Raw genomic sequence first — 27827 nt, forward strand, 5'->3', positions numbered from 1 at the left:
ACAGCAGTTCTCGCAGCACGAGCGAGCAAGACAGGCCCCGGCCATGGGCCCCCTGCGCAGCTGGTAGCCAGGGGCCAGCTGAGCTGGGCTCAGACAGGGCGAGCGGAGCGGCCAGGGAGATGGCCAGATGCACTGGGAAGAATGCGAGCAGCAGCTCCCGGCCGAGTTGTGGTCTCAGTTGGAGGCTGGGCTGCCCGTTCATCATTGCAGGGAGCCTGATAGGCAGGACAGGGGACTGTGACCTCTCCCCTCCCAACGCCAAGTGTGTGGGCCCAGCGCAGGCTGGGTAGGGGGGGCCCCACATGCCCGAACCCTCCTCAGGTTGAGGCTGTGGGCCAGGCTGGGTGTCGGAGCCGAGCCAGGCCAGGCCAGGCCACATGGAGACCCTTCTGTTGGCCTCCCTAGGAGGGGTCGGCCCATATGTGGCCTGGAGCCTGTGACCCCCAGGGGGAGGGGAAGGGGCTGGCTTCCCCCATGCCCCACCCCCAGCAAGAACCCCAGCTCAGACAGGGGGTACTCGTAGGGGAGGGGGTGCGGGGTGCCTACCTTGTGCATCTGGTGCATGCCGTCCTGAGGGTACCCTCCAGGCCCCTGGCTCGGGATGGGGTGTCCGGCTGAGGGAGGACCCGGGCTGGGCCCCATCATGCTGTGAGTAGAGCCCGGTGAGGGTCCCGGGCTGGGGCCTAACATGGCTCCAGGGGAGGGGCCAGGGCCCGGGGAAGGCCCTGGTCGTGGGGTCCCGCCCAGGGGTGGGTCCGATGTGGACATCTTCACGGTAGCCACGGACAGTGGTCTCCTGCTGGAAAGAGGTCTCGGTCAGTCTGGGGACCGCGGCCACAGCCAGGCAGGTCACGGAGGCCCATGCAAGGTCAGGCCGGAGTCACCACCAGGCAGTGACAGCTCCCGACTGCCCGAGCCTTGCTCCTCCGTCCTTTTTGGAGGGAGTAATCTCGGGGACACAGAATCAGATCAGACACACACAACAAGAAACAAACAGCCCAGCTACAACGTGGGCCAAGGACCTGAATAGACATTTCTCCAAATAAATGGCCCAAAAGCACACAAAAATATGCTCAACATTGTTGGCCAATAGGGAAATGCAAACCAAAACCATAACAAGATACCACTCCATGCCCCCAGCACGGCTATTATTATAAACAGAGAACAACAAGTGCTGACGAGGATGCAGACAAACCGGAACCTTTATTTACCGCTGGAAAACAGCCTGGTGGCTCCGCAAAAAGTTAACACACAGAATCAGAGGCAATTCCACTCTGAGGGATACACACAAAGACTCAAGCAGATACTTTACACCAATGTTCATCACGGCACTATGCACAACACGAAAAGGTGGGCACAACCCCAGCGTCCATCAACAGGTGAATGGATAAACAAGATGTGATCCAGCCACAGAAACGGAATATTATTCAGCTACAAGAAGGAATGAAGTTCTGATCCATGCTACAACAAAGATGAACCTTGAAGTCATCACGTTGAGTAAAGTAAACCAGGCACAACAGGACAGATGGTACAAATCCACTTGTATGAAGTATCTAGAATATGCAAAATCAGAGACAGACTGTAGATCAGAGGTTATGGACGGGGGAGCTGAGGGCAGGGGAATGGGGAGTTGTTGATTACAGAGTACGGAGTTTCTGTTTTAGGTGACAAAACCGTTTGGTCATGGAAGGTGGTGATGGTGGCACAGCATTGTAAAAGTAATTAATGCCACTGAACTGTACACTCAAAAATGGTTAGGCTGGCCATGGTGGCTCAAGCAGGCAGAGTTCTCACCTGCCATGTCAGAGACCCAGGTTCAATTCCTGGTGCTGGCCCATGCAAAAACAAACAAACAAAAAAGTTAAATGGCAAACTTCATGCTTATATAAATGTGACCACAATTCAAAAATCTAATCAGAGAGCCTACAAAAGCAAGGCATGGATCTCAGCAAGTCAGGGCCGCGGAGGCAGGGGCCAAGGGATCACCTGAGCCTCCCTCCTCCGGATGTCTGATCACACCAAGGAGAATGTGCTCAGCGTGGAGCCAATATGCCCCTCACACGGCTCCCATATCTGCTAACCTTCAAATTTAAGGAGAGGGCAAGACAAAGGCTCAAAGCTTCAGCACACCACAGCCTCTGATGGGACCTTCATAAATTCAACAGAAACACATATGTATGGCAGGTGACACTGGTCTTCCATGTAAGGCAGTGAGACCGAGTTTCCTTTAAAATAAAGGAACTTCAGTTTAAAAAGTGGAGTCACATAAAGAGAAGTATTATATAATGATACTCTGATACCTGAAATACTTAGGAGTGACAGTCAAATATCTGATGTTTGACAAATATTGCTGTTAAAAAAAACCTAAAAATCAATATCCAGAACTGTATAGCCTGGAGTCTCTACAGAAATCTAAAAATCAGCTTTTAGAAACCCAGTGTAGGGCAGGCCATGGTGGCTTAGCAGGCAGGGTTCTCACCTGCCATGCCAGAGACCCGGGTTCAATTCCTGGTGCCTGCCCATGTTAAAAAAAAAAAGACGGAAAAGAAAAACCCAACGTGAAGGGTGCACACGTGGTTCAGTGGTAGAATTCTGACCTGCCACGCAGGAGACCCAGGTTTGATTTCTGGCCCTTGCACTTCCCAAAAACAAACAAGCAAAAAAGAAAGAAAAAACCAACCAAACAAAAATTCAACAAATAGTGCTGCAATAAGGGAATACTCACATGGAAAAAGAATAAAATGTGACCCCAGGCACAATAGCATACAAAACAAAAAAAACACCAACATGTTGAACTGTGTTCCCATAGCCTTGATTCCTGAAGAAGCATACAGCTTTTCCAAGGTGACTGTGTGAGTGTGAAAACCTTGTGGCTGATGCTCCCTTTATCCAGGGTATGGAAAGGTGAGTAAAAAAATAAGGACAAAAAATGAACAATGGCAGGGGAATAAGGGGTTAAAAAAAAAAAAACTGGGTAGACTGCAACACTAGTGGTCAATGAGAGGAAGGGTAAGGGGTACAGGATGGATAGGGTTTTTCTTTTTATTTCTTTTTCTGGAGTGATGCAAATGTTCTAAACGTGATCACAGTGATGAATACACAACTATGTGACAACAACGTGAGCCGCAGATTGTACGCTTTGGATGGACTGCGTGGTGTGTGACGAGATCGCAATAAAAATTAAAATAACAACAATGTTGGTAAACATGGTAAGGGGTCTGTTTTCAGGTAACCCTGAGCCTGTTGTATAGTTATATAGCCTTAAACTAAAATTTTCTTTAGTTTTCAAAAAGAGAAGAAAGCCGGACATTCTCACGGCTGAAATCTGGAGAACACAAGAATACGGAAACTTTCAACCGCCCACCTTCCCGCCACACATGGAGGTAAGTGCTGGCCGCCTGGGACCCTTGGAGCCCTGCCTCACCCTCCTGGACCGGTGGCGGCGGGTCAGGTCCCCTGGCCTGGAGGGGGTGGGCGTCCATGGTGGTAGGAGGCTGGAGGTTCCTCAGGGATGCAGAGAGCTGCCCAGGACTGCAGGGGGGACCCCCCAGTCACAATCCTGGACCTGCCTCTAGGGTGCACCCCCCAGGCACTCACGGAATTCCCCGGCATTTTTTCAATTAGGGAAGTTGTAGGTTTACTGAAAGATCATGCAGGAAATCAGAGGTCCCGTACACCAGCCCCCGTTTTTAACACTCTGAACTAGTGTGGTCCCTTCCTTACAACCAAGGAGAGCATTGTTATGACAATACGATGAGCCATACAACAATGGCTTATGTCAGGGCTCCCTGTTTTTGTTTGCAGAAACCAAACTTTTTTTTTTTAATGAAAGCGAGGCAAATTCACAGGGAAGTAAAATCCAACCCGACTCTGCTCTCTGTGAAACCTCCCATTTTGCTACAGAACCGGTGCTGGGATGATGACAAGCTGCCACCCTGGCCTCTGGTGCAGGTAAAAGTACCTGTACCCTGCATCTCCTTTGCCGAGATGGAAATTCTGGGTCTCGGAAGCGCTGCCACGCGCTGGCCCATGGGGCCTGGGCACCTGCCACATACCTCCCAGGTGGGAGCCGGAGAAGAGGACAACGCCAGGGCGGGTGGGGCCGGCTCCTTGGGCCTCCCCCTGCCCCCTTGCCTCGGCCCTCCAGCCCCCAGAACACAGCAGGGAGGGAAAAATACTAAAGGAATCCTGCAGCGTTTGGTGACTTAACGGTGTCTCTCTCACTCAGAGGTCTCTATTCTAAGTCAAGCCAACTAAACGGACAGCCAAATAAAATGTTCACCATCTCTGAAAATGGATCTTTTCTTAACAGTAGCAAGGGTGACGCGCACCCACTGGAAGGTGACTCAAGTTGTACTCTTCCAAGGGTGGTTTACCCTGGGCACTGGGCCCCTTCCCTCCTCCTTCCACAGAAACCCACGGAGCCGCCCCTGCCTGTGGTTACTGGCTACTCTACTCCCAACTGCGGCTTCACCATGACCATGCAAAGCAGCCGGCCAAAGAGTTCAGTTCAGGCACCAGCATCTGTTTTGGAACAGCCACGGGGTTCCAGGGTGGGCTTTTCAAAATGGCATTTGCTCCAGAAGCTTTTGTCTCTGCAGCGTCAGGCTCGACTGGGTGGCTAAGCGTACGTGGCCACCACCAGCAGGCTCATTTCTGGATGGAACGACGTGGTGAGTAACAGGAAGGGGGCCTGACCTCTCTCTCTAAGCCAACCTGGCAGGTGAACTCACTGCCCTTCCCCTACGTGGGACAGGACTCCTGGGGGTGAGCCGGGACCGGGCATCATGGGATTGAGAAAACCTTCTTGACCACGAAAGAGAAATGAAACAACATAAAGTTTCAGTGGCTGAGAGATTTCAGAGTTGAGAGGTTATCCTGGAGGTTATTTTTATGTATTACATAAATAGCCCCTTTTTAGTTTATGGTGTACTAGAGAGGCTGGAGGGAAGTACCTGAAACTGCTGTGTACCAGGAGCCTTGATTCTTGAAAACGATTGTATAAAGACAAAACATTCACAATGTGACTGTGCGCTTGTGAAAACCTTGTGTCTGGTGCTCTCTTTATCCACGGTACAGACAGACAAGTTAAAAAGTAATAATAATGGGGTACAAAAGGAAAACACCAGGAGTAGTGCAAAGTAGTGGAGCGAGGCCTTCAGTCCCCCGTCCAGCCCCCGAAGTAGGGGCTCCTCCCCGCAGACGGATGCGGGCACCCCGAAGCACTGGCCGAGGCACAGCCCGAGGCTCTGCGCTGCGCAGCCGCCTTCCTCAGCTCAGCTCCTACCCCCCACACCTTGATCAAGGCTCCCACCCGCAGTTCAGAGGCAACAGGCTTGCTTCTGCCCTGGGAAGGCAGAGGCTGTGTGGCACAGGCCTGGGTGCAAGCGGGGCCAGCAACAGGGGCCGCGGTCCGCCTGGCGATTGAGGGCCCAGGGCCGGGCGGCTGCACCCGCCTCCTCCCCTCCCCCTGGTCCCCAGCACATTCCCTGAATGTTCTGTTCATGGCGCACATCAGGCTCCCCTCAGCCAACCAGCCCGTCCTGAGGGGCTGGAGGGCTGACAGCTGCACGGCAGGGGGCCGGGTTCCACAGCCCTGCAGTGAGGGGCTGGCACAGGGAGGGCCGGATGCACAGTCCCAGGAGGGGGGGGCACTGAGGGCAAAGCACACCCCTCTCTCCCACCCCTACTTCCCCTGTCACCAAGCACCCCCAGCCCTTTCTACACAAGAGACTAAGGAGCTGGCTTTTCCAGCAAATTCCTTAAGGCCTCGGGGTTTTCCGATAGTTTCAGTGTTGCTGCCTGGACTTCTGCAATACATCCCTTCGCTCCAAGTCCCAACGGCAGCCCGGCTGGGATTTACGAACTCGAAAGATGCAGCAAACCTGGAGGTCACACCTAAGCAGATGAGAGAAGCAAAGGACAAGGGAACATGGGCTGCAATGGCAAAACCACTAGGATGTGAGCCTGGAGCTAGTCAGTCAGCGTGAGCCTGAACTGGTCTGGTGTGCCCAGGCCTTGGGATGTGATGATAGAAGGCAAAGCTTCCGCTCAGGGACAAGAAGCTAAAAGCTGAAAGCGAAGATGCTTCAGCAAATGTCCGGGAGGCCATAAATGGAGGACAGGGTCTTGGGTCCCCAGGATCAAAAGGTCTAAGAGGGACTTAGCCACATCCCCTCCATTTCTCTGACAAGCACTGAATCACCCAGCTACCAGAACCCCCACAAAACCCCAGGCACCATTTTAAAAGAACGGGGTTAGCCTAAGTACATGCAACCTTGGGTAGGACATGAGATTTTGTTGGTTTGTCCAGAGTGATGCACCGATGAATCCCAGAGTGATTTGATCAGTGAGTGGAAAAGTATTTGCAAAGTCCCCTTCGGGGAATGGTGAGAACGGGGGAAATTTCAATCTCCCCAAGTTAAATTCTTGATATTCTCACAAGCACTGTGGACAACCAAAGCTATAGGCTGAGCCCCCAGTCTTGGGGTTTGTTCATATGAAACTTAACCCCACAAAGGATAGGTCAAGCCTACTTAAAATTAGGCCTAAGAGTCACCCCCAAGAGAACCTCTTTTGTTGCTCAGATATGGCCTCTCTCTCCAAGCCAAGACAACAAGCAAACTCACCACCCTTCTCTTGTCTACATGGGACATGACTCCCAGGGGTATGGACCTTTCTGGCAACGTGGGACAGAAATCCTAGAACAAGCTGGGACTCAGCACCAAGGGACTGAGAAAACCTTCTCAACCAAAAGGGGGTAGAGTGAAATGAGACTAAGTGTCAATGGCTGAGAGATTTCAAACAGAGTCGAGAGGTTGTCCTGGAGGTTATTCTTCTGCATGAAGTAGATATCACGTTGTTGTTCAAGATGTAGCGGAGAGGCTGGAGGGAATTGCCTGAAAATGTAGACCTGTGTTCCAGTAGCCATGTTTCTTGATGATGATTGAACAATGATATAGCTTTCACAATGAGACTCTGTGAATGTGAAAACCTTGTGTCTGATGCTTTTAGCTACTATATCAACAGAAGAGTAGGACATATGGAATAAAAACAAATAATAGGGGGAACAAATGTTAAAATAAATTCAGTTTGAAATAGTGGTAAATGAAAGCGAGGGGTAAGGGATATGGTACGTATAGTTTTCTTTCTCTATTATCATTTTATTTCTTTTTCTAAATCGATGCAAATGTACTAAGAAATGATGAATATGCAACTATGTGATGATATTAAGAATTACTGATTGTATATGTAGAATGGAATGATACCTAATGTTTTGTTTGTTAATTTTTCTTTAATTAATAAAAAAAAGTTAAAAAAAAAAAAAAGCCAAAAAAAAAGGGGTTAGAACAGGGGCTGGAGGTTTAGGGGATGGGGAGTTACCACTTAATGGGTGGAAGGTTTCTGTTTGGGATGATGAGAAAGTTCTGGAAATAGGGGTGATGGCTGCACAGCCTTGTGAAAGGACTTGATGCCACCGGACTGTTCACATGAAAGACGGTTAAAATACAGATGTATTCTGAAGCTGTTCTTTTAAACTGTCACAAGCTTCACATGATTTTTTTTAACAGTTAAAAGTGGTAAATTTTAGGTTATGTATACTTTGCCACAATGTAAAAAAAAAAAGAATGAGGTAGTTTCGTACACTCAGACACAGAGGATGACCCAAGACAAAAGCAGGGAAAAGAAGGGTGACAAAATTTAGCTGGAGCCCCGTTTTGCTGAGAATCACACACACACGTGGGGGTCCCCATGCAGCAGCCCGAAGACGACACCCGGTGGTGCGTCTCTCCAGAGGCTGACGAGGGCAATGGGCACTTTGCACATCACAGATCTCTGGTGGCTTTTTGGTTTTGTTTCTTTAAAAAAAAAAAATCATCTAGTATGGTTGCAATCGGGCTTTTTTTTTCTTTATTTTTAAAGGGAAAAACCTAGTTCAGAAAAACATCCATGAGATTAATATCCAGAGAGATATTCACTGAAGTCCTTCGGCAGAAACAAAAGAGAAAGATTTAAGGATCTGAGGACGGAGTTGTTTTCCACCTACTTTCGACTTCATCAAAATTATCATTTAATAATAGGGGGAACAAATGTTAAAATAAATTTAGATTGAAATGCTAGTGATCAATGAGAGGGAGGGGTAAGGGGTATGGTATGAATTTTTTTCTGTTGTCTTTTTATTTATTTTTCTGAATTAATGTAAACGTTTTAAGAAATGATCATGATGATGAATATGCACCTATGTGATGACATTGTGAATTACTGATTATATATGTAGAATGGAATGATCATAAGTTAAGAATGTTTGCATTTGTTATATATTTTTTAAAAAGTTAAAAATTAATAAAAAATAAAATTAAATTAAAATTAAAAAAATATATCATTCAAAATAGAAATACCTGTTGATGGTCAAAAGTGGAAGCAGACTTGGTTTCTTGTTTCGTACCACCCTTAGCGTTTCTCTTACACGATAAAAAAGTGACTGGCTCCGTGGCCGGGAGGCTGCCAGGAGACCGGACACCCTGTGAAATCTGCCTGTGGGGTGAGGGGGCTTTTAATCTCGCCAGAGAACCACAGTGGGCCAAGTGTGCCCCCAAAGAGATGTTTCCAGTACTCTATGAACGTGGACTCATTTGGAAAGAGAGTCTGTGCGGATGGAATTAGCTAAGGCGCAGTCATGCTTGATTGGGGAGCGGGGGATAAATCCAAAATGAGTGGGGTCCTCCGAAGGGGGAAATGCGGCCCCAGAGCCACAGCACACATGGAGAAGGCACCTGAGGACCGAGGCAGGGCCTGCAGTGAGGTGTCCGCGGGCCCCGGAGGGCAGACAACCACAGGAGGCCGGCGGAAGGGGAAGAGGGGAACAAACTCTTCCCTGGAGCTTCAGAGAGAGCCCTGCCCTGCCCGCACTTTGATTTCCAACCCCCAGCCTCTGGAATCTGAGAGAGTAATTCTCTGTTCGGGATCATTTGTTTTAGCAAACCTAGGAAACAGAGCCAACCAGCATTCTTAAGCCTGACTCTAAGATATGTTACTTTACTTCTTGAGCTTGGAGAAATTCTTTCCTGGATACATTTCATCTGCAGAGAGGCCACAGGGAAGTCAAGTAATGGCAGGTCCCTGGGAGGAACTCACCAACCCCAATGTATTACAACTGAATTACAAAACGACATCTCCACTAGGATGTTACTACAAAACCCCTCCACGTGGGACCTGACAGCGTCGGGCGCTCTCCTTGGTGAACCTTGAAACAACATGAGACAGGGCATCTGTGGTCGCTGGGAGCGCTGCAGATGGCTGACTCCCAGGGTGACCCTGCTCCCCCTAGGCTGGGAGTTTCCTGCAATATAACTAAGAAGCAAAGTCTTGCCCTACATGTAAAAGGGAGTGCATTAAAAAAATGTTTATTTGGTACAAAATTTGTATTTTGACTAGTGCATTTCCTAATATAACTTATGTAGATAGCTTGATTGAACGCTATAAGTACTTGGAATCTCAGGTAGGACATGAGATTTTGTTGATTTGTCCAGAGTGATGCCCTGATGAATCCCAGAGTGATTCCATCAGTGAGTGGAAAAGTGTTTGCAAAGTCCCCTTCGGGGAATGGTGGGTGAGAACAGGGAGAAATTCAACTTCCCCAAGTTGAATTCTTGATATTCTCACAAGCAGTGTGGACAACCAAAGCTATAGGCTGAGCCCCCAGTCTTGGGGGTTGTTGATATGAACCCCACAAAGGATAGGTCAAGTCTACTTAAAATTTAGGCCTAAGAATCACCCCCAAGAGAGCCTCTTTTGTTGCTCAGATGTGGCCTCTCTCCAAGCCAACACAACAAGCAAACTCACCACCCTCCCCCTGTCTACGTGGAACATGACTCCCAGGGGTGTGGACCTTCCTGGCAACATGAGACAGAGATCTTGGAATGAATAGGGACTCAGCATCAAGGGATTGAGAAAACCTTTTTGACCAAAAGGGGGAAGAGGGAAATGAGACAAAGTGTCAATGGCTGAGAGATTCCAAACAGAGTTGAGAGGTTATCCTGGAGGTTATTCTTATGCATCAAGTAGATATCATCTTGTTATTCAAGATGTAATGGAGAGGCTGGAGGGAACTGCCTGAAAATGTAGAGCTGTGTTCCAGTAGCCATGTTTCTTGATGATGATTGAATAATGATAAAGCTTTCATAATGTGACTGTGTGATTGTGAAAACCTTGTGTCTGATGCTCCTTTTATCTACCTTGCCAACAGATGAGTAGAACATACAGAATAAAAATAAATAACAGGGGCAACAAATGTTAAAATAAATTTAGTTTGAAATGCTAATGATCAATGAAAGGAAGGGGTAAGGGGTATGGTATGTATAATCTTTTTTTTTCTGTTTTCGTTATATTTCTTCTTCTGTTGTCTTTTTATTTCTTTTTCTTTTATTCCTTTTTACTTCTTAGAACATTTGATGCAAATGTTCTAAGAAATGATCTTGATGATGAATATGCAACTATGCAATGATATTGTGAATTACTGATTATATATGTAGAACGGAATGACCATATGTTAATGTTTTCATTCGGTTGTTAATTTTTTAAAATTAATAAATTAAAAAATACAAAAAAAAAGGAAGTGCATTTCAGCAATGAAAAAATCACTTTAGGTTGATAAATTACAATATCTTTTCAGCTCTACCTACAAGGCAGACAAGCCAAACTGCTACCAAGCATTCTGTTAGCAGTAGGAATTATACATGATTTCATTAATTACAACCTGCCTCCCTCTTATATTTTCACTCACTTGAAAAATATTTAAAAGCACCTACAATGCCTCAGAGAGAAAGACCAATCAGGACAGCTCTCTGCCCTCCAGGCGCTTACACTCTGAGTGGACAGGGAGATGTCTACACGGCCAGGATGCAAACACAAGCCCATCTACCCACTGGACCATTGCTTTTCAAACTCCTTGACCATGATGCATTCATGATGTAACACAGCACAAACGCACAAGTCACTCTGCATGGACAAATGAAAGGTGGTACAGACGCACAACGCCCTATCACAGGGCGAAAAGAAAGGATGAAGTCCTGACATGCCGCCACGTGGGAAAACCATCAGGCTCAGCGCAACAAACAAGGCGCCTAACGACAAATGTACAACTGCACTTGCAAGAGATGACCAGAAATAGCAAATTCGTGGAAACAGAAGGTAGAGAAGAGGTTACTGGGGGAGGATGAGGATTGAAGAAGAGGGAGGTTAGTTTGTTAAAAATACTGTAACACGTTTCACAAATGTGCCCTCACCCACACGCCCTATGCTACACTGATACCTTCTATTCTTTCTCTTTCCAAAGCCTGGTTAAGAGGAGTTCCATGGATGCTAAGAAACACCCAGGACCTCCATGCTCCCTGCAGGATACCTACACCCAGCACCAGACCTGACACTTTGGGGGTGGAGAGGGAGTTCCCCACGACGGGGATATCCAGAGTCCAAGAGGGGCCAAGAGAAGGCAGTGAAGCGTGGCACCCATGCCCACCGAGAAATGACTCGAGAAGGGTCTGCAGGACTGCCCGGGGCTGAGGACAAGCTGACGACAGTCCCAGGGCCTACGTGGTCAATCATCCCAGAAACACCAGCTGGGTGCCAACCCTGTGCCAAGCGGGTCCAGGCACCGGGCATCCAATGCACAAGAGTCACTGCCTAGTGGAGCTGACAACAGAGCAGCAGAGACAAGCCAATAAAAATGTCACGATGTCACATAAGGGGTATGAGAGTTATGGAAAAAGCAATCAAGCGGGGAGACAATGCAGCTGTGAGGGTGCACATGTCCCATCATCTGGCCAAGCACAGCCTTGCGGTGGTAGAGACGCCTGAGCAGAGGCCAAAGCAAAATCGATGGGCAAAGTGTTCCAGCAGAGGGAGCGGCAGCTGCAAAGGCCCTGGGGTGGGCCCATGCCTGGCGCATCCAAGGCACACATGCCAGCCAGCACAGCTGGAGCCAAGAGGGTGCAGGAGTGAAGCAGCAGGTGAAGAGGTGGAGAGGGGAGGGCAGGTCACAGGCCTCGAGGGAGTTAGTAAGGAGGTGGGAATCCATGCTAGCTGCCACCAGAAGCACTGTAAAGCTCCGGGCAAGGGGTGTGACAAGGCCTGAGAAGGTATCTTTTTATCGTCTAAGCCTTTGAACGTATTTATTTCTTCAATAATGCCCTGTTTCGATGGGTACCCAATGCGTGCATTTGGTAGCAATTACGAGTTGGTTTTTAATCAATTCAGTATTACCCCAGCCAGGGTGATTACTGACCTCTCCCTCCTTGGGGTGACTATGCCAACAGGGTTGTGTCCCGGGTTCCATTTCATTCCAGCGGGGGCTGCTGCGCCCATCCATGCAGCCACACCAGGGCCTGCTAGCTACTACAGCACTGCCATATTTGTCCTGGAGACCTAGGGCACGTTCTTGGTGGCTTTGCCTTGCCAATGTTTGCCGGACACTTCCAACCCCGGGACAATGACTCAAGTTGTAGCTACAATGGTGGCAACTGCAGCTAGTGGCCTGGTACATTTTCGCAGTGGGAATCCTGGCTGGTGTGACGATGTTTTTAGAAGGTTTCTCTGGTGGTGGGTGGAATCCATGCATGAGTGAAACGAAGAGAGGGTTCCAGGACGGCTAAGGTGGCCAGCAGGGCCGCTAGGCATCACGCGGCTTCCTGCGAACCTGCCGTTGGGGCCGAAATGCCCTGGGTCCAGGCCTGGTAGGGGAGGTACCACTGACCGAGGCGGGGGGGCCTATGGTGGAACGGAGAGGTGCTGCTTGGAAAATAAAGTCTTCTGCCCAAGTCATGTCCAGGGGAGAGCTCTACCTCAGGCCTGCCTGACGCCAAGGCCCACGCGACTGTGGCAGGATCCACAGGTAGGGGAAGAGGGCCCTAGAGGCTGAGGAACGGCAGGAGCTGTGAACAGGGAAAAGGACTGCCATGGAGAAGCCTCCAGGGGACGCTCCAGGGAGGTAGGCAAGGCCACTCAGCTCTCGTGGGGGTCCAGCTGGTGACGGACTTGCCTGTGGTGGTCACCAGGGCCCACATTCGCCACATTCGCCAGGTGGCTTCAGCTTCGCGATGGGACAAGACCATCCGCGACGTCCCTCGGCGGGAATGTGGGTGCAGGTTGGGCGGGTACACATCCCGCTGCAGCAGGTGAGGCGGTGACGGCCGCATGACCACCTGCCTCCTGAGCCAGCGGGCAGGACCTGCCAGTGAACGGAGAACTTAAAACACCCCACAGGGCCACATGCACGTCCGTCGCTGTTCAAAATGGGCCTAAACTCCCTGGTTAGGTCTGTGGCTGGTGAATTTCCCAAGCAGCAAAATTCAGGCTGTCCCCAGAGACGAGGGCTCAGGTACAGACGTGGGAGATGCCCAGGCCCAGAGCGAGGTTCTGGAAAGCAGCCCCAGTTCGAAGGACAGAAAGGGGCCGGGCGTGGTTTATGCCCTGCTGACACTGTCATGAGGGAGAAGGAGGGGCTTCGGGGTCTCCCTTCCTGTTGCCCTGTGAAATTCAACCTCTCAACCACCTCGCTATGCCTGGGGCTTCCCCACGGCCCCCTGCCACGGACGAAGGCGACCGAGGCCGAACTTCACAGGCCCGTGAAATCCTGCGCCCTCAAAAATTACCAACAACCTGCAGTCAACAGGAAACTCCAAGGAAGAAGTCACGGATCACAGAAACGGCCCTAATCCCCCTCCTGGGGGACAACATCTATAAGGCCAACAGCATCGGCGGCTCACCTGGGCCCTAAATCCCTTCTGACGTTTCCTCCTCACGCACGGTCCCCAGTTTCCCAGCAGCTGCTACTTTCTGCCTATACTAGAAGGTTTTGCGCGGCCCCTACATTCTGATCTTTTTTTTTTTTTTTAATTTTCCACTCTTAAGTGTTTCAATGTTACAAGTTGGGAAGAAATATGTGTCAGGGAAAATGAAGGGTGAGTATTCTTAAAAACCTACACCGCCAAGCACTCGCACCCCATTCCAGGGCTTTGTGGCAAAATTACAAAGCATACATTTTTAAATATAAAGGACGAAAGAAAGGAGTTGGTTCCTGCGCTACCACTTTGGTAGCTATATGCTACCTATTGTAGTAAGACAAAAATATATTCTCTCTCCCTCTCTCTACCTACCAGAATGTTCTAGAACTGTAACAAATGACTGCGGCAACCAGCTGCTGAGTACTCACCATGCGCCTGCCACTCTTCTAACATGTCATATCTGTGTTGCTTAGTCCTGGCCACCATCTTACAAGGGGGTGCCATTGCTGTCCCCTGGACAGGACACTCGTCCACTCCACCAACCGGGAAGCTGTGGTAGGGTCCCTTCCCGCAAGCTCCAGGAGTCGCCACGCTTGCTTGTCATCTGTCTAGGGTTGAGGTGACCTCTGTGCCAGGGTCGCACTGAGGGCAGAGGCCAAGCACGGCCAGCATGGGTGAGGCTGCACTACCTGCCGTCCTGCCCTCCCCACTGCACAGAGGCACAGAGAGGAGAAGTGGCGAAGCCAGGATTCAAACCTGGTGGTTGACTTCAGAGCCCCCCAGTGATGAAATATCCTTGGACCTCTGCTTCTTCGCTGGTAGAATGTTTTCTCAAGTGGACACTCACTCGACATACCTCATCCCTCCCCCTCTCTCCATGTATAATAAACGGCTAGGTGTTAAGGGGTAGGCCAGGGTTACTCCCCAAGGAGGGGCAGGTGTATGCAAACAATTTGTAAAGAATTATTCCTGTTGTGAGGGTGCTCACCTAAATCAATCTTTTCACCAACAGGAAGAGTTTGGGAACCACGGCACAGCCCTACAGCAGACTCTGCTGATGCTACTCCCCTGCCCCACAACCTCCAACAGCAACATCCCCAGAAAGGATGGACACGAAATGATGACTGAGGCGGAGGGAGGGATATTTATTCCTTTATAAGTGCATGTGCGCTGATTTTAAAGGAATTAAATACACACACATTATATAATCAGCACAGCAAACCTGGGGCTTCTGGGGTGTAGAGTGACTCTATGTTTTTAGTTTCTAAAACAGATGACTGACCACACACACACACACAAGATGAAGTAAACATAAAGACTAACAAACTGAGTGCTTACTACGTGCCAGGCACTCCCCCTGCTATCTCATTCACTCCCCCTCCCCAACAACCGTTTACAGGGTCACAATTTGGGGGATCAACTGTTAAGCGCCTTGCTCGAGGTCAAGCTGGGAATTTGTAGGGTGAATGTGAACCCAGGAAGTCTGAGTCCAGATTGAGCCCTCCTCACCACTACCCCACACTAATCACCAGCCCAAGATGCCCACACACCCTCAATTCCAGAGGGACCACAGTTTGGCAAACACCGGCCTGGAAACTTAAAACACTGAAACCAGCAACTAGCACTCACTGCTTACATCCCGGTCCCAGCACCATGCCAAGCCTGGGCTGCCACTGGGAACCAGGAAGGCGTGGCTCCTTCCAACAGTGCTTGGAGTGGGATGGATGTGTAATTACAAATCGGGGTGACTGCTACACGGGGAAGCAACATGGGCAGCAGACAGGTGCAACGACCCAGACCAGGCAGTCAGGGAAGGTGCCCCTAAAGCTGCATCCCTGCCAGTCAAAACCCAGCCCTGAGCATCTTCCCTGAGTATGTGTGAATGTCATCTCTTCCATGCAGCCTCCCTAAACCCTGGTTCTCCCCTCTCCCCCAGATTCTAGATAGGCTGTTAAATGATTAAACGATAAGCCAAAGTGATTTGTTCCCATACCACCCACATCTATTTAAAGGTCGGCTTCCTCTACAAGACTGGTCTTGAAAGCACCCAACCCCAAACCATCTGGCACCCAGCAGGGACTCAACCAATACTTGCTACACCATGAAAGAGGGGCATCCAACCCCAAACCATGTGGTACCCAGTAGGGACTCAACCACTATTTGCTGAACCATGAAAGAGGGGATTGAACCAGACAAATGACAATAAACAGTGCTTTCCACCCGCCACGAACCATTTTACAGGCTTCCACAACTCCATTTGTAATATTATCCCTATTTCACTAGGGAGAAGACCAGAGACTCAGAGAGATCAAGCTACTTGCCTAAGGTCACACAGCCAGGCGACTGTCAGCGCCAGGAATCACACTCAGTGGAATCCAGTCTGACAATTTACATTGAAAACTTGTTTCAAACGCTTGGGAAGTGGCTCTTGCCACTTTCTACTTTCCCGCAGGATCCACCCTCTAAACAAAAAAAAAAAAAAAGAAAAATCAAGACGGACACCAAAATACTCCCGGAAAGGTTCACGATTTAAAAAGAGCCTAAACGTTGAAAATAAATTGGGAGGGAGGGGGGAAAAAAAGGGTGCCAAACAAAACAATGCTTTCAACAGCAAACATTTCCCTCCGAGCTGCCAGGCACTTGCCGCCGCCACCCCAACTCCCCCACTTCGGGGCAAACGTTTTCAAGTCGCTACCTCCGCGGGACTGGGGGAGTCATTGACCTTTCCTGGAACACCTAGAATGCCGTGATTTTTAAATACATTTTTAGGCCGGCTTTGGGACTACACAGGGGGCTACTGATGCTCGCGTCCCGGCGGCAGCGGGCACACCTGGGTTCTTCCCGGATCGCACTGGGGTCCGACAGGTTAGAACGTAGCCAGAAAAGTCCCGACGCCTGGCTATTGTTGCAGCCGCGAAGACGGGGGATTGGACCCCGGGACGGTAGCGGGAGGCGAGCTTTGTCCAGCGACCCCGGCGGGCGCGCGCACGGGGGGGGTGGACGCGCAGTCTCCACGCGGCCCGGAGTCCCCCGCGCCCGCCCGCGGATGCTGCTGCAGCCACCGCGGCCTCGCTCCGCTATGGCCGGGCCCGCGCGCGCGGCTGCGGGCCAGGGCTTCTTGGCCCTCGGGCGCCGCCGTACTCCGGCCCCGCTCCAGGCGCCAGCGGCCCCCTCCCCCCGCGGCGCCCCGGCTCCATTCAAACCGTCTTCCCCCGCCCCGCGCGGCGCCGCTCCCCGCACCCCGCGTTCCTTACCGGGAGCCGCCGGCGGCGTCGCCTTCCCGGCACCGCCCCCGCCCCTCCGCGCGGGGCCGGGGGCAGAGTGGGCGTCTCGCCTCTCTTCACCAAACAAAGAGGCCGCCGCCGGCGCCGTCACCGAGCAAGGGGAAGCCTCGCGCGCGCGCCCGTCCGCCTCGGCCGCCCCCCCTCCACACACGCCTTCCGCGGTCCCGCTGCGCGCTCACGCGCCGACTCCCCTCCTCCCACCACGGGCGGTCGCTTGAGCTTCCGCCGCCCGCGCCAGCCTCGTGCGCGCGCCCCCGCCCTTCCGCTCCCCGTGCGCGTGCGCGCCCGCGCGAGAGCCGCGGTTGGTGGGCGGGGCCCATGGGTAGCACGCGCAGGGGACGCACCGCCCCTCTCGGGCCGGGCTGGCTCTGCGCCTGCGCCCAAGCAGTCTTCCTCCTCCGCACGCCGCGCGTCCCGACGCCGCCGAGCATGCGCGGAGCGGCCGCCACGGAGGCGGGGGCGGCGGGCGATTGGGGGATGGGATGGGTTGGGATGGGGGCGGCGGCGTGTGGTCCGCGGCGGCCGTCGGGTCTGGGGGTTCAGACGTGGAGACCCGAGGTGGGCCGGGAGGGCGGGACGCAGGCAGGCCGGGGCTGAGAACCGTCTTCATCCCTGGCCCGCGCGGCGAGGCTGGGCAGGCCCTGACCGTGGCCGTCTCCTCTGGGGCCATTCATTAGCTCGGCCAGTATTCATGGGCTGCACCGGGCCCTGCCCTGCGGCCCGGGACGGACAGAGGTCCAGCCGTCGTGGCGCTGACGGTCTAGCAGGGGAGAGACATAAGCCAAATCAAGGAGAATCTATAGCCTGTTCGGAAGACTCACGGAGGGTCGAGGGCTTGGGATGGGGGTGGCCTCGCGGCGAAGACCTTTGAGTAAAGTTAGGAAATCAGGGAGGGAGAGAGCCTGCTCCGAGCGAAGGGTCTGCAAGTAAGGCCCGTCTGTGTTTGTAAAATAGTAGCTCCAGAGCTGCCTCGTTTGGTCTCCCGAGCAGGACAAGCGCCCCCCAAGGTCACGCCCCATAGCCTGTACCGACCCTCCCCTGCTTCCCTCAGGCCGGGACTGGCTTATTTTCCTGGTCTCCGCTGGCTTTGACCCCCTCACGCCTTTCCTCGGTGTGAATCAGGGCCTCCTCTTCCCTTCCTAGCTATTTCTTGGACGCCGCTATATCGCCTGACTCTCTCGTTTAAACCCGTTTGAGTCAACATGTAGTAGTGGCGCACCCCTTCGCCTCACGACAGATACTTAAGAAAATTGTATCGAAACATAGTAGACACAGGCTGCCTGATGAGTTAGAGGACCGCACCTGCATCAGCTCCTGGGCTCTTTCCAAGGCCAAAGTGGCTGGTTTGCAGTGTAGAGCAGCAGGTGACATCTCATGCTGGAGTCAGATGATCTAGGTTTAAAACCTGCCTCCTTAACACAAATTGTGAATGTGGTTAATGCCCCTGAATACGTCCGCTTGGGAGTGGTTGAGATGGGACAGTTTACCTTGTATATGTTTCCAGGATTTAAAAAGAGAAAGAGACAATGACAATTAATTGCAAAACATGAGTATGCACTGGAAACTAATATGAACAGAAGAGAAAAATACTCAAAAGGACGTTACTGGGGCAACTGAAAAAAATTCCGACGTGGGCTATAAACTTAACATCAGCGTTAAATTTCTTGAACGTGATGACTGTACTTAAGGTGATGACATAAGTGAGAGTTCTTGGGAAATATACTTGAAAGTGTTAAGTTTTGGAGTGTGATATATGCAACAGTACTCTCAAATATTTAAAGACGGAATGCGGGAGACCCACATTCAATTCCCGATCCATGCACTTTCCAAAAAACAAACAAGCAAAACAAAAAATTCAACAAATGGTGCTACAATAACGGGATACTCATATGCATGAAATGTGACCCCACCATGCAGCATACAAAACAAAAAAAGGTAGAACAAATGTGGCAAGATGCTAAAAGTAAATCTGGGAACCTGAATGGGGGGTTCATTAGAGTTCTATGCATTGTTTTTTAATTATCCTTGCAACTTTCCTGTAAGCTATTTCACAATAAAAATTTAAAAAAACAAAACCCACCTGCATGTTGTTAGCTGGTGAAGTCAGGCAGGTTTCCTGAAGCGGTATACACCTGGGTTTCTTCCCCCTGGTAGAAGGAGAAGTGGCACCCACTCCAAAGGTTGGTGATGGGGAATCTGGGAGAGCAGGCCCCTATAGCTCTCCCTACCTTAGCTAGTGTTGTTAAGAGTAATGCACAGTAAATGTGTAACCAAGAAATGAGAATTTAAGGAATGAGTATGGTTATCAAATCATTACATGGATACTGCTTTTTGGTATATTGGAGTAGATAGAGGGAAATACCTGAAATCTTTAAACTGTAATCCAGCTGCCTTGATTGCTGGTAATGATTGTTTAACCTTTATGTTGTGCCTCTGTGGTTGTAAAAACCTTGTGACTCACCTCACTTGTACCCATTTATCCAATTTCTCAACTTTAGAGTCTTGCGATTATTAAAGACATCACCTAATGTTTATTAATGAAGGGTCCTGGGTCAGCCCAGAACTAACCCACCGCAAGTCCAGAGTTTTCCTGAAAACTGAGACTGGATCTAACCCCCTAGGCCCACCTGACATGCACAGTACCTTAGACTTTAACTTATGTCACCTGTACCTCATTATAATACTAATAAATCACACCCATTGGGCAGTGCAACAGTGGCTCAGTGGCAGAATTCTCAGCTGCCATGCCAGAGAACCCGGGTTTGATTCCCAGAGCCTGCCCATGCCAAAATAAAAAACAAAAAAACAACAAAAAAACCCCACACCCATCATCATATTAAGACTGCCATTTTCTTACATACGTTCTGTGACTAAGCATGTAATGGATCTGCGCATGCTTAATAATTAGATCACCTCTTATTATATCAGCTGGGATCATTGTGCTCATTATCCTAAAACCTGCCCATCTTTTAACATTGTAAAATGATCAGAATGAGTGCAGTTCGGGGTAACAGGTTTTTGGGCCAATGGGCCATCTGATCTCTTGCTTCGTGCCTAGCAATAAATTTTTTCTTTCTGAAACCCCAGTATCTCAGGAATTGTCATTTGAGTGCTTTGGGCAAAGGAATCCACTGCCTTTGTACGGTAACAAACGAGAGGAAATCGAGGCTTCTGCGGTTGCTGGACTGTTTTCAGTCTAGAGGCTAAGCAATCAGGTTTTTCTGTTCTGCAGGCACTACAGACCCTTTTGGTACCTTACAAAGCTTCAGAGAAAGAAACCATTTACAGATCCATGTCCGGACATCTGACTGTTTGAGTGGGTCATCAGGATAAAAGTGGATTGGGTTTTGAGAGACTGTTTTATACATATATATATAACCTATATTTAGAGATAAGAATGACATCAAACAGGTTGGGGCTAAAGTAATTCAGAACATAGGGGTAAGGAAGACAGTGTCTGTATTTTAGAACCACACATACTCTTTGAAACCAATGGAAGGAAGATTTATTTGGTCTAGAACTGAAATTTTTGGTAGTGCATAATCTAATTCAACCTATCTGCATAGCTCATTTGAACAACTGAAACACAGGAAGCACAGAATAAGAAAGCGGTCTTTTATCCTGTATAGATTACTGTAATGCCTGGAAACATCCTAGAGTATATTAAAGAGATAATCAAAAAGCATTGGCAAAGTCCCCTGAGGGAGGGGAAAAATACCATGGAACTATTAAACCTTACCATCAGGGAATCTCCTGATACTGTGTCAAACTTTAGGGACACCCAAATCAATAGGCCATGCCCTTGATCATGAGGCTTACTCTTGTGAAGCTTATGTAGGTAGCAGAGAAGCTTAGACTACCCATAGGCATGCCTCAGAGTTACTTCTGGAGGACCTCTGTTGTTGCTCGGATGTGGCCTCACTCTCTCTAAGCCCAACTCTGCAAGTGAAATCATTGCCCTCCCCACTACATGGGACATGATATCCAGGGGTGAAAGTCTTCCTGGTGACGTGGGAGATGACTCCCAGGGATGAATCCAAACCTGGCACCGTGGGATCAACAATTCCATCCTGACCAAAAGGGGGGGAAGAAGTGTAACTAATAAAGTGGCAGTGGCAGAGAGAGTTCAGATAGAGTTGAGAGGCTACTCTGGAGGTTGCTCTTATGCAAGCTTCAGGTAGACCTTGCTACCTGTCATAACCTGCCAACCCCCAACCAGGACCATTCCAGTCAATCCTAAAGAATACCTAGGGCAATATATAAGATTCCACAAGGGTTCTAGGCAGTAAAGTAACTTTCCAGAAACCTACAACCTCCAGATGCGTCCCTGGTCCAGATAAATCCTGAAACCTAGCCCAGCCGCTCCAGAACATCAGACAGTTCCATCTCCCTACCCCATATTAGTGAAAAACCCTTCCTATATAAAAAATTTAGAATTGCAATAGCCCAGACAATCCCAAAGAGAGGGGTGGAAAGATCAAAGGTGATGGTGGAATTATACATAGAAGATAGAACTTAACAAATAAATATGAATGCTGAATCATTAAATTGATATCTCTTTTAGTCTCATATTTTATTTATTTATTTATTTTAAACTTTTTTATTAATTAAAAAAATTAACAAACAAAACATTAAGATATTCCATTCTACATATACAATCAGTAATTCTTAATATCATCACATAGTTGCAATTCACCATTTCTTAGACCATTTGCATCGATTTAGAAAAAGAAATATCCAGATAAATTTGCTTATTGGTTTTTCTATTTCTGAAAAGTAAGTTGTTGGGATTTTATTGGAATTGCATTGAATCTGTAAATCAATTTAGGTAGAATTGACATCTTAACTATATTTAGTCTTCCAATCCATGAACACGGTATACCCTTCCATCTATTTAGGTCTTCTGTGATTTCTTTTAACAGTTTCTTGTAGTTTTCTTTGTATAGGTCTTTTGTCTCTTTAGTTAAATTTATTCTGAAGTATTTTATTCTTTTAGTTGCAATTGTAAATGGTATTCGTTTCTTGATTTCCCCCTCAGATTGTTCATTACTAGTGTATAGAAACACTACAGATTTTTGAATGTTGATCTTGTAACCTGCCACTTTGCTGTACTCGTTTATTAGCTCTAGTAGTTTTGCTGTGGATTTTTCAGGGTTTTTGACATATAGTATCATATCATCTGCAAACAGTGATAGTTTCACTTCTTCCTTTCCAATTTTGATGCCTTGTATTTCTTTTTCTCGTCTAGTCTCGTATTTTATTTATTTATTTTTAAGTATTATTTTTTAATTAATTAATTTTTTTACATGGGCAGGCACCAGGAATCGAACCCCGGTCCTCTGGCATGGCAGGCAAGCGTTCTTGCCTACTGAGCCACCGTGGCCTGCCCTAGTCTCATATTTTAGAGCAGCTGGGGTTTTAGGTTTTTGAAAACCTAAAACTGTGAAGTCATAGCAAAGTCTGAAATATGTTCTACAATTAATTGTGGTTCTGTGCTTTGAAATTTATAGCTTTGTTGTATATATGTTATTGTTCACCAAAAAAAAAAGAAGGAAAAAAAAAGTCGATTGTGATGATAAAAAAAGTATTTAAGCCCTCTAGCCTCCTGTATTCTGGAGTAACTAGAAGGAAAAATATGAAAGGATCGTATGGTAGCCCATGACAAACCCTGGAATCTGTCCTGTAACCACTTGTTGAAGAGTGCTTTGAAAACTATTGCTTTTTTATTTCTTTGCTTTGTATATATGTTATACTATACAATAAAAAAAGTTAAAAAAAAAAAAAAAAAGAATGGATTGGGAAGAGTCATGCCGCCTCAGGCCTTGGAGAGAGTGAAGCATTATATTCCTTGGGGTTTGGGGAGAGCCTGGCTGCCACCACATGGAGGGGCTGAGCGTGTGCCTCGAAGAAGGCAGAGAGCCCGGGTGCAGCCCAGGTGCTTGGAGAGGGTGGAGCCGAGAAAAAGGTGGTCTCCCCAAAGTCCCCCAAGGTTGCATTCAAAGAGAGGCAGGCCACCGCAGGCCCTTGGAAAGGGCGGGACTGCCTCTTTCTAAAGCCCAGAAGATGAATGACTCTAGAAAATCCAGTGGACTGGGTGGGCCACCGTGGCTCAGCATGTAAGAGTGCTCTCCTGCCATGCCTGAGGACCTGGGTTGATTCCTGATGCCTGCCCATGTAAAAAAAAAAAAAAAAAAAAATCTAATGGACTTTGCTCTGTGGGTTTTTGAACTGCTTAAGTCCTGTGACCTCTGTGTTCCTTCCTCCCTATGGATATGGGTATACGTATCCTATGAATGTTTCTCCTTTGTATGTTGGCAGAAAATAATTTGTTTTGAGTTTTTATAGGTCCAGAGCCAGAGGAGAACCTTGCCTTAGAACAGACCATGCCTGCGACTAACTTTGATAGGAGTTTGTACTGTTTCTAACTTTGTGTTGCTACTGAAATGGTTTAGGATTTCTGATATTGTTATGAAATTAATGTATTTTGTATAGGGGGAAAACATGTCTTTTTTTTAGGGTCCAGAGGTGGAACATGCTGGTTTGAAAGGATGTATGTACCCTAGAAAAGCCATGTTTTAATCAAAATCCCATTTCATAAAGGTAGAATAGTCCCTATTCAATACTGCATGTTTGAAACTGTAATCAGATCATCTCCCTGGAGATGTGATTTAATCAAGAGTGATTGTTAAACTAGATTAAGTAACGACATGTCTCCACCCATTTGGGTGGGTCTTGATAAGTTTCTGGAGTCCTATAAAACAGGAAACATTTTAGAGAATGGAGATTCAGAGAGAGCAAAGAATGCTGCAGCACCACGAAGCAGAGAGTCCACCAGCCAGCACTTTGGAGATGAAGAGGGAGGACGCCTCCTAGGGAACTTCATGAAACAGGAGGCCAGGAGAGAAAGCTGGCAGATGACACTGTGCTCGCCATGTGCCCTTCCAGCTAAAGGAGAAACCCTGACAGTGTTCACCATGTGCTTTCTTGGATGAGAGAGAAACCCTGAACTTCATCAGCCCTCTTGAATCAAGGTATCTTTTCCTGGACACCTTTGATTGGACATTTCTATAGACTTGCTTTGATTGGGACATTGTCTCGGCCTTAGAATGGTAAATTAGCAACTTATTAAATTCCCTTTTTTAAAAGCCATTCCATTTCTGGTAGATTGCATTCAGGCAGCTAGCAAACTAGAACAAGTCTAAATAAGCATTCTGTGAAAGAAGTAAACATAGCCAAAAATATATGTAAATCTGCTCGACCTTACAAGTAAGAAAGACATTTTACAAATATAAACAAACAAAAAAGTGGTTTGGGGAGTTAATATGGCAGCTCGAGTCCCTGTGGACCTGGCTTTAAGGGCTGGTCTTGCTTCCAGAACAATCCCCCTTCCTCTGACCTCTACACTTTTCTGCTTTTTGAGTGCCATGCTGTTCAGGGCTTAAAGTCCTGACCTAAATTTGTCTGTTGGGTATACTCCTGGAAAATAAGTAATCCATCAATTAATTCATGTTTAATGAAATTAAGTAAGCCTGTTTAAGTGCTAGCCAGTGTGTTACCTAGGTATGGTAAGTGTTTCATGCTAGTTTAATGGTTTATCAATGTCTTAAGCATTTGATGCCTATTAAAATTGTTGGTTGGTGTGTTCAGTCTAGTTATTAATTGGTGTGTTACTTAAATATAGTAAGTGCTAAGTATCTGTTTAAATTTTTTAGTTGGTACATCCCTGCATTTATATTGCATCTTCCTAATTGGTTACTAATTACGGAAAGTCTTTAAAAAGGGAAACTTTGGGCTGTACTGAAAATCTAAAAGATTTTAGTTATAAATCTATGACATAAAGGTTTATTTCTGTTACATAATCTGGCCTCAACATGGTTTAGAATCAGCAGAGAAATGGCCTGAGAATGGCTCTGTAGAAAGCTACCTACCATTACAGTTAATGTTGAGCTGTGTTCTGATAGCCTTGATTCTTGAAGGTGATTGTATAACTATATAGCTTTTACAATGTGAATGTGTGATTGTGAAAACATTGTGACTGACGCTCCCTTTATTCAGGGTATGGACAGGTGAGTAAAAAAATAGGGATAAAAATAGATAACTAATAGGGGGGATAACAGGTTAAAAATGGGTAGATTGAAATACTGGTGATCGGTGAGAGGAAGGGGTCAGGAATGTTTGAGTTTTCTTTTTCTTTGATTTCTTTTTCTGGAGTGATGCATATGGTCTAGAAATGATCACAGTAATGAATAACAACTATGTGATGATATTGTGGGCTACTGATTGTATACTATGGGTGGGCTTTATGTGTATGATGATTTCTCAATAAAATATTTTTAAAATATTACAGTTAAAATTGTTCTGCAAAAGGGCAGAAATGGGATGAAATGATGTATATCAAATCCTCTATTTGTCCCTCTCAAAAATACTTTTGTAGGCAGTGTGATGGTGGCTCAGTGGCAGAATTCCCAGCTGCCATGCCAGAGACCCAGGTTTGGTTCCCAGTACCTGCCCATGCAAAAAAAAAAAAAAAAAGTACTTTTGTGTTTCTGTGTAACTAACTTTCTGCTTGTGTGTGTGTCTGCCTGCCTATTCAATGTTTATTCTCATACCTCCAGACAGAAAAATTCTTAATGTGCTCGATTTGAATTGCTTAAAAATAAATAGGCACCCTTATATAATTACATAAATTTGTACATTAAAGTGAAAAAAAAAGAGAAAACCCCTATGAGCAGCAGGGTTGAAACCTTAGTTTTGTAATTACTATAAACAAACATGGTCATTAGGAAAAAAAGTCTCTGGAATTTCTCTAAGGTAACAGAGGCTGCCAGAGGACTGCCTCTGGAAAAGACAAAAAACTTTTCAATTATCTACGTAACTGCCTTAAGTGAAATAAATGTAATAATTGGAAATAATTAAAAGAGGAGTGTGGGAACTTTCAAATCCCACTCCATCCTCACCTAAAACTTTTAAATCCAAGTTCAACATGCCAGGTCTCATTCTTCCTGTCTCATCTATCCCTTCCCGCAAGGCCTAACCACCTAAAGCAGTGATGGGGGAAGGACTGTGCGCAGAAAGATGTGGAAGGTGTGGTTTAGAATCCTTTTTTACTAGACCTGGAGATTAAAAATGATATGCAGAGATTCAGAGAGAGCAACACTATGAAGCAGCGAGTCTACCAGCCAGCGACCTTTGGAGATGAAGAAGGAAAACGCCTCCCGGGGAGCTTCATGAAACCGGAAGCCAGGAGAGGAAGCTAGCAGATGACGTCATTCGCCATGTGCCCTTCCAGATGAGAGAGAAGCCCTGACTGTGTTCACCATGTGCCTTCTCACTGGAGAGAGAAACCCTGAACTTCATCAGCCTTCTTGAACCAAGGTATCTTTCCCTGGCTGGATGCCTTAGATTGGACATTTCTATAGACTTGTTTTAATTGGGACATTTTCTCGGCCTTAGAACTGTAAACTAGCAACTGATTAAATTCCCCTTGTTAAAAAGCCAAAAAAAAAAAAAATGATATGCACGGAAAATCATGCAGAATAGGCCATGTTAGTTAAAATTATTTTTTTCCAATAATACTTTTGCAAAGGTAACCATGGTAATCAGATCATAATTAAAATATGAATAGCCTTGGGGTAGGAGAATTGAATAAGATCTAACTGACAAATATCAGTGAGTAAAATGAAGGGTCCTTGAAAACTATGGAAAAAATTTTCCTGGAATTAGGCTTTGGACAGCCAGATAGGATTTAGGGTGGACCTTTGAAACACCAACACGGTGATATAGAGCTGGGTGTTTTGGGTTATGCAGTATCAGTTGGACTTCTGGAGGGTCTGGAGACTGAGATCCACCATGCAGGTGGCCATGTAACCAGACCCCAATAAAGCCTCTGGACACAAAGGCTCAAGAGAACTTCCACGGTCGACAACACTGTGACCATATTGTCGAACGTTGTTACCGGAGGCATCAGCACTCTCAGGGCTCCTGGAAGGAAAACAGGAGGCTCCACATTGGAACGCTCCTGGTCCCTGCCCTACCCTCTTCTTCCCACAGCTGATTTTAATCTGTGTCCTGTCCCCGTATGAGCTGTAACTGTGAGTATAACAGCTTTCCAGAAGTTCCATCAGTCCTAGCAAACTGTTGAAACTGAGGCTGGTCTTGGGCTTGCAGGTGGAAGAGTGGCTTTGTGGAGTCTGCTGCCCTCCAACTTTTGTGTTGCCTGAGTAGATTTAAACTAAGGCCAATATGACCGGTGTTATCAGGGGGCTTGACTGTAACAATTCTCAGTGGCACACGTGGGCAAGTCACTTATTGTCTCTGAGCCTCAGTGTCTTATCATAAATTGAGATTTATACGAGTCCTGCAGCAGAACACCAGTGAATGGGCTGCCTGGCTTCTCTGGAATGGACTTGACACAGGGAATCTGAACTTATTTCCCCCACCAAGCTGATCAACACCTGCCCCAAGCCTTATGGCAGAAAGCTTCATGGCAGCTGCCACACCTAAATGGACTTCTCCTTCCCCTTCTTCCTTGTAACAGAAGCACAGTTTTCTATGATGACAGTGTACCTGGCCTAATGGATTGTAAGTAATCCAAACCAGATCCTGTTCCTTGACTTCCCAGACTTTCTCAAAGCTAAGCTTGGCCACATGGCATGGTTCTAGCCAATGAGATATGAGGTCTCCTGGGAACAGATTCACTGAGTGCCCCTTTTTCATTCTCTAAATGTGGATGTGATGGTTGGAGGAATAGCAGCCATTATGC

General features: G+C 47.6%; 1 protein-coding gene across 8 annotated transcripts in view; it reads right to left on the reverse strand.

Annotated features, from left to right (window-relative positions):
* Window positions 1-17326, reverse strand: part of SMARCA4 (SWI/SNF related BAF chromatin remodeling complex subunit ATPase 4) — a 93536-nt gene extending 76210 nt beyond the window's left edge. For 5 of the 8 annotated variants that reach the window (XM_077121783.1, XM_077121785.1, XM_077121784.1 and 2 more), the window contains exons 1-2: window positions 17219-17326; window positions 547-796 (exon numbers count right to left, since the gene is read on the reverse strand). In XM_077121783.1, the coding sequence (XP_076977898.1) occupies window positions 547-768 (222 nt within the window). In that variant the 5' untranslated portion in view covers window positions 769-796; window positions 17219-17326. Of the gene's footprint in view, window positions 1-546; window positions 800-16611; window positions 16737-17035; window positions 17153-17218 lie in introns of those variants that run through there. The other 3 variants (XM_077121781.1, XM_077121779.1, XM_077121778.1) reach the window with 3 other exon arrangements.
* Window positions 17327-27827: the final 10501 nt, after the last annotated feature.

This window comes from Tamandua tetradactyla, chromosome 11, assembly GCF_023851605.1.
Source record: "Tamandua tetradactyla isolate mTamTet1 chromosome 11, mTamTet1.pri, whole genome shotgun sequence".
Lineage (NCBI taxonomy): Eukaryota > Metazoa > Chordata > Mammalia > Pilosa > Myrmecophagidae > Tamandua > Tamandua tetradactyla.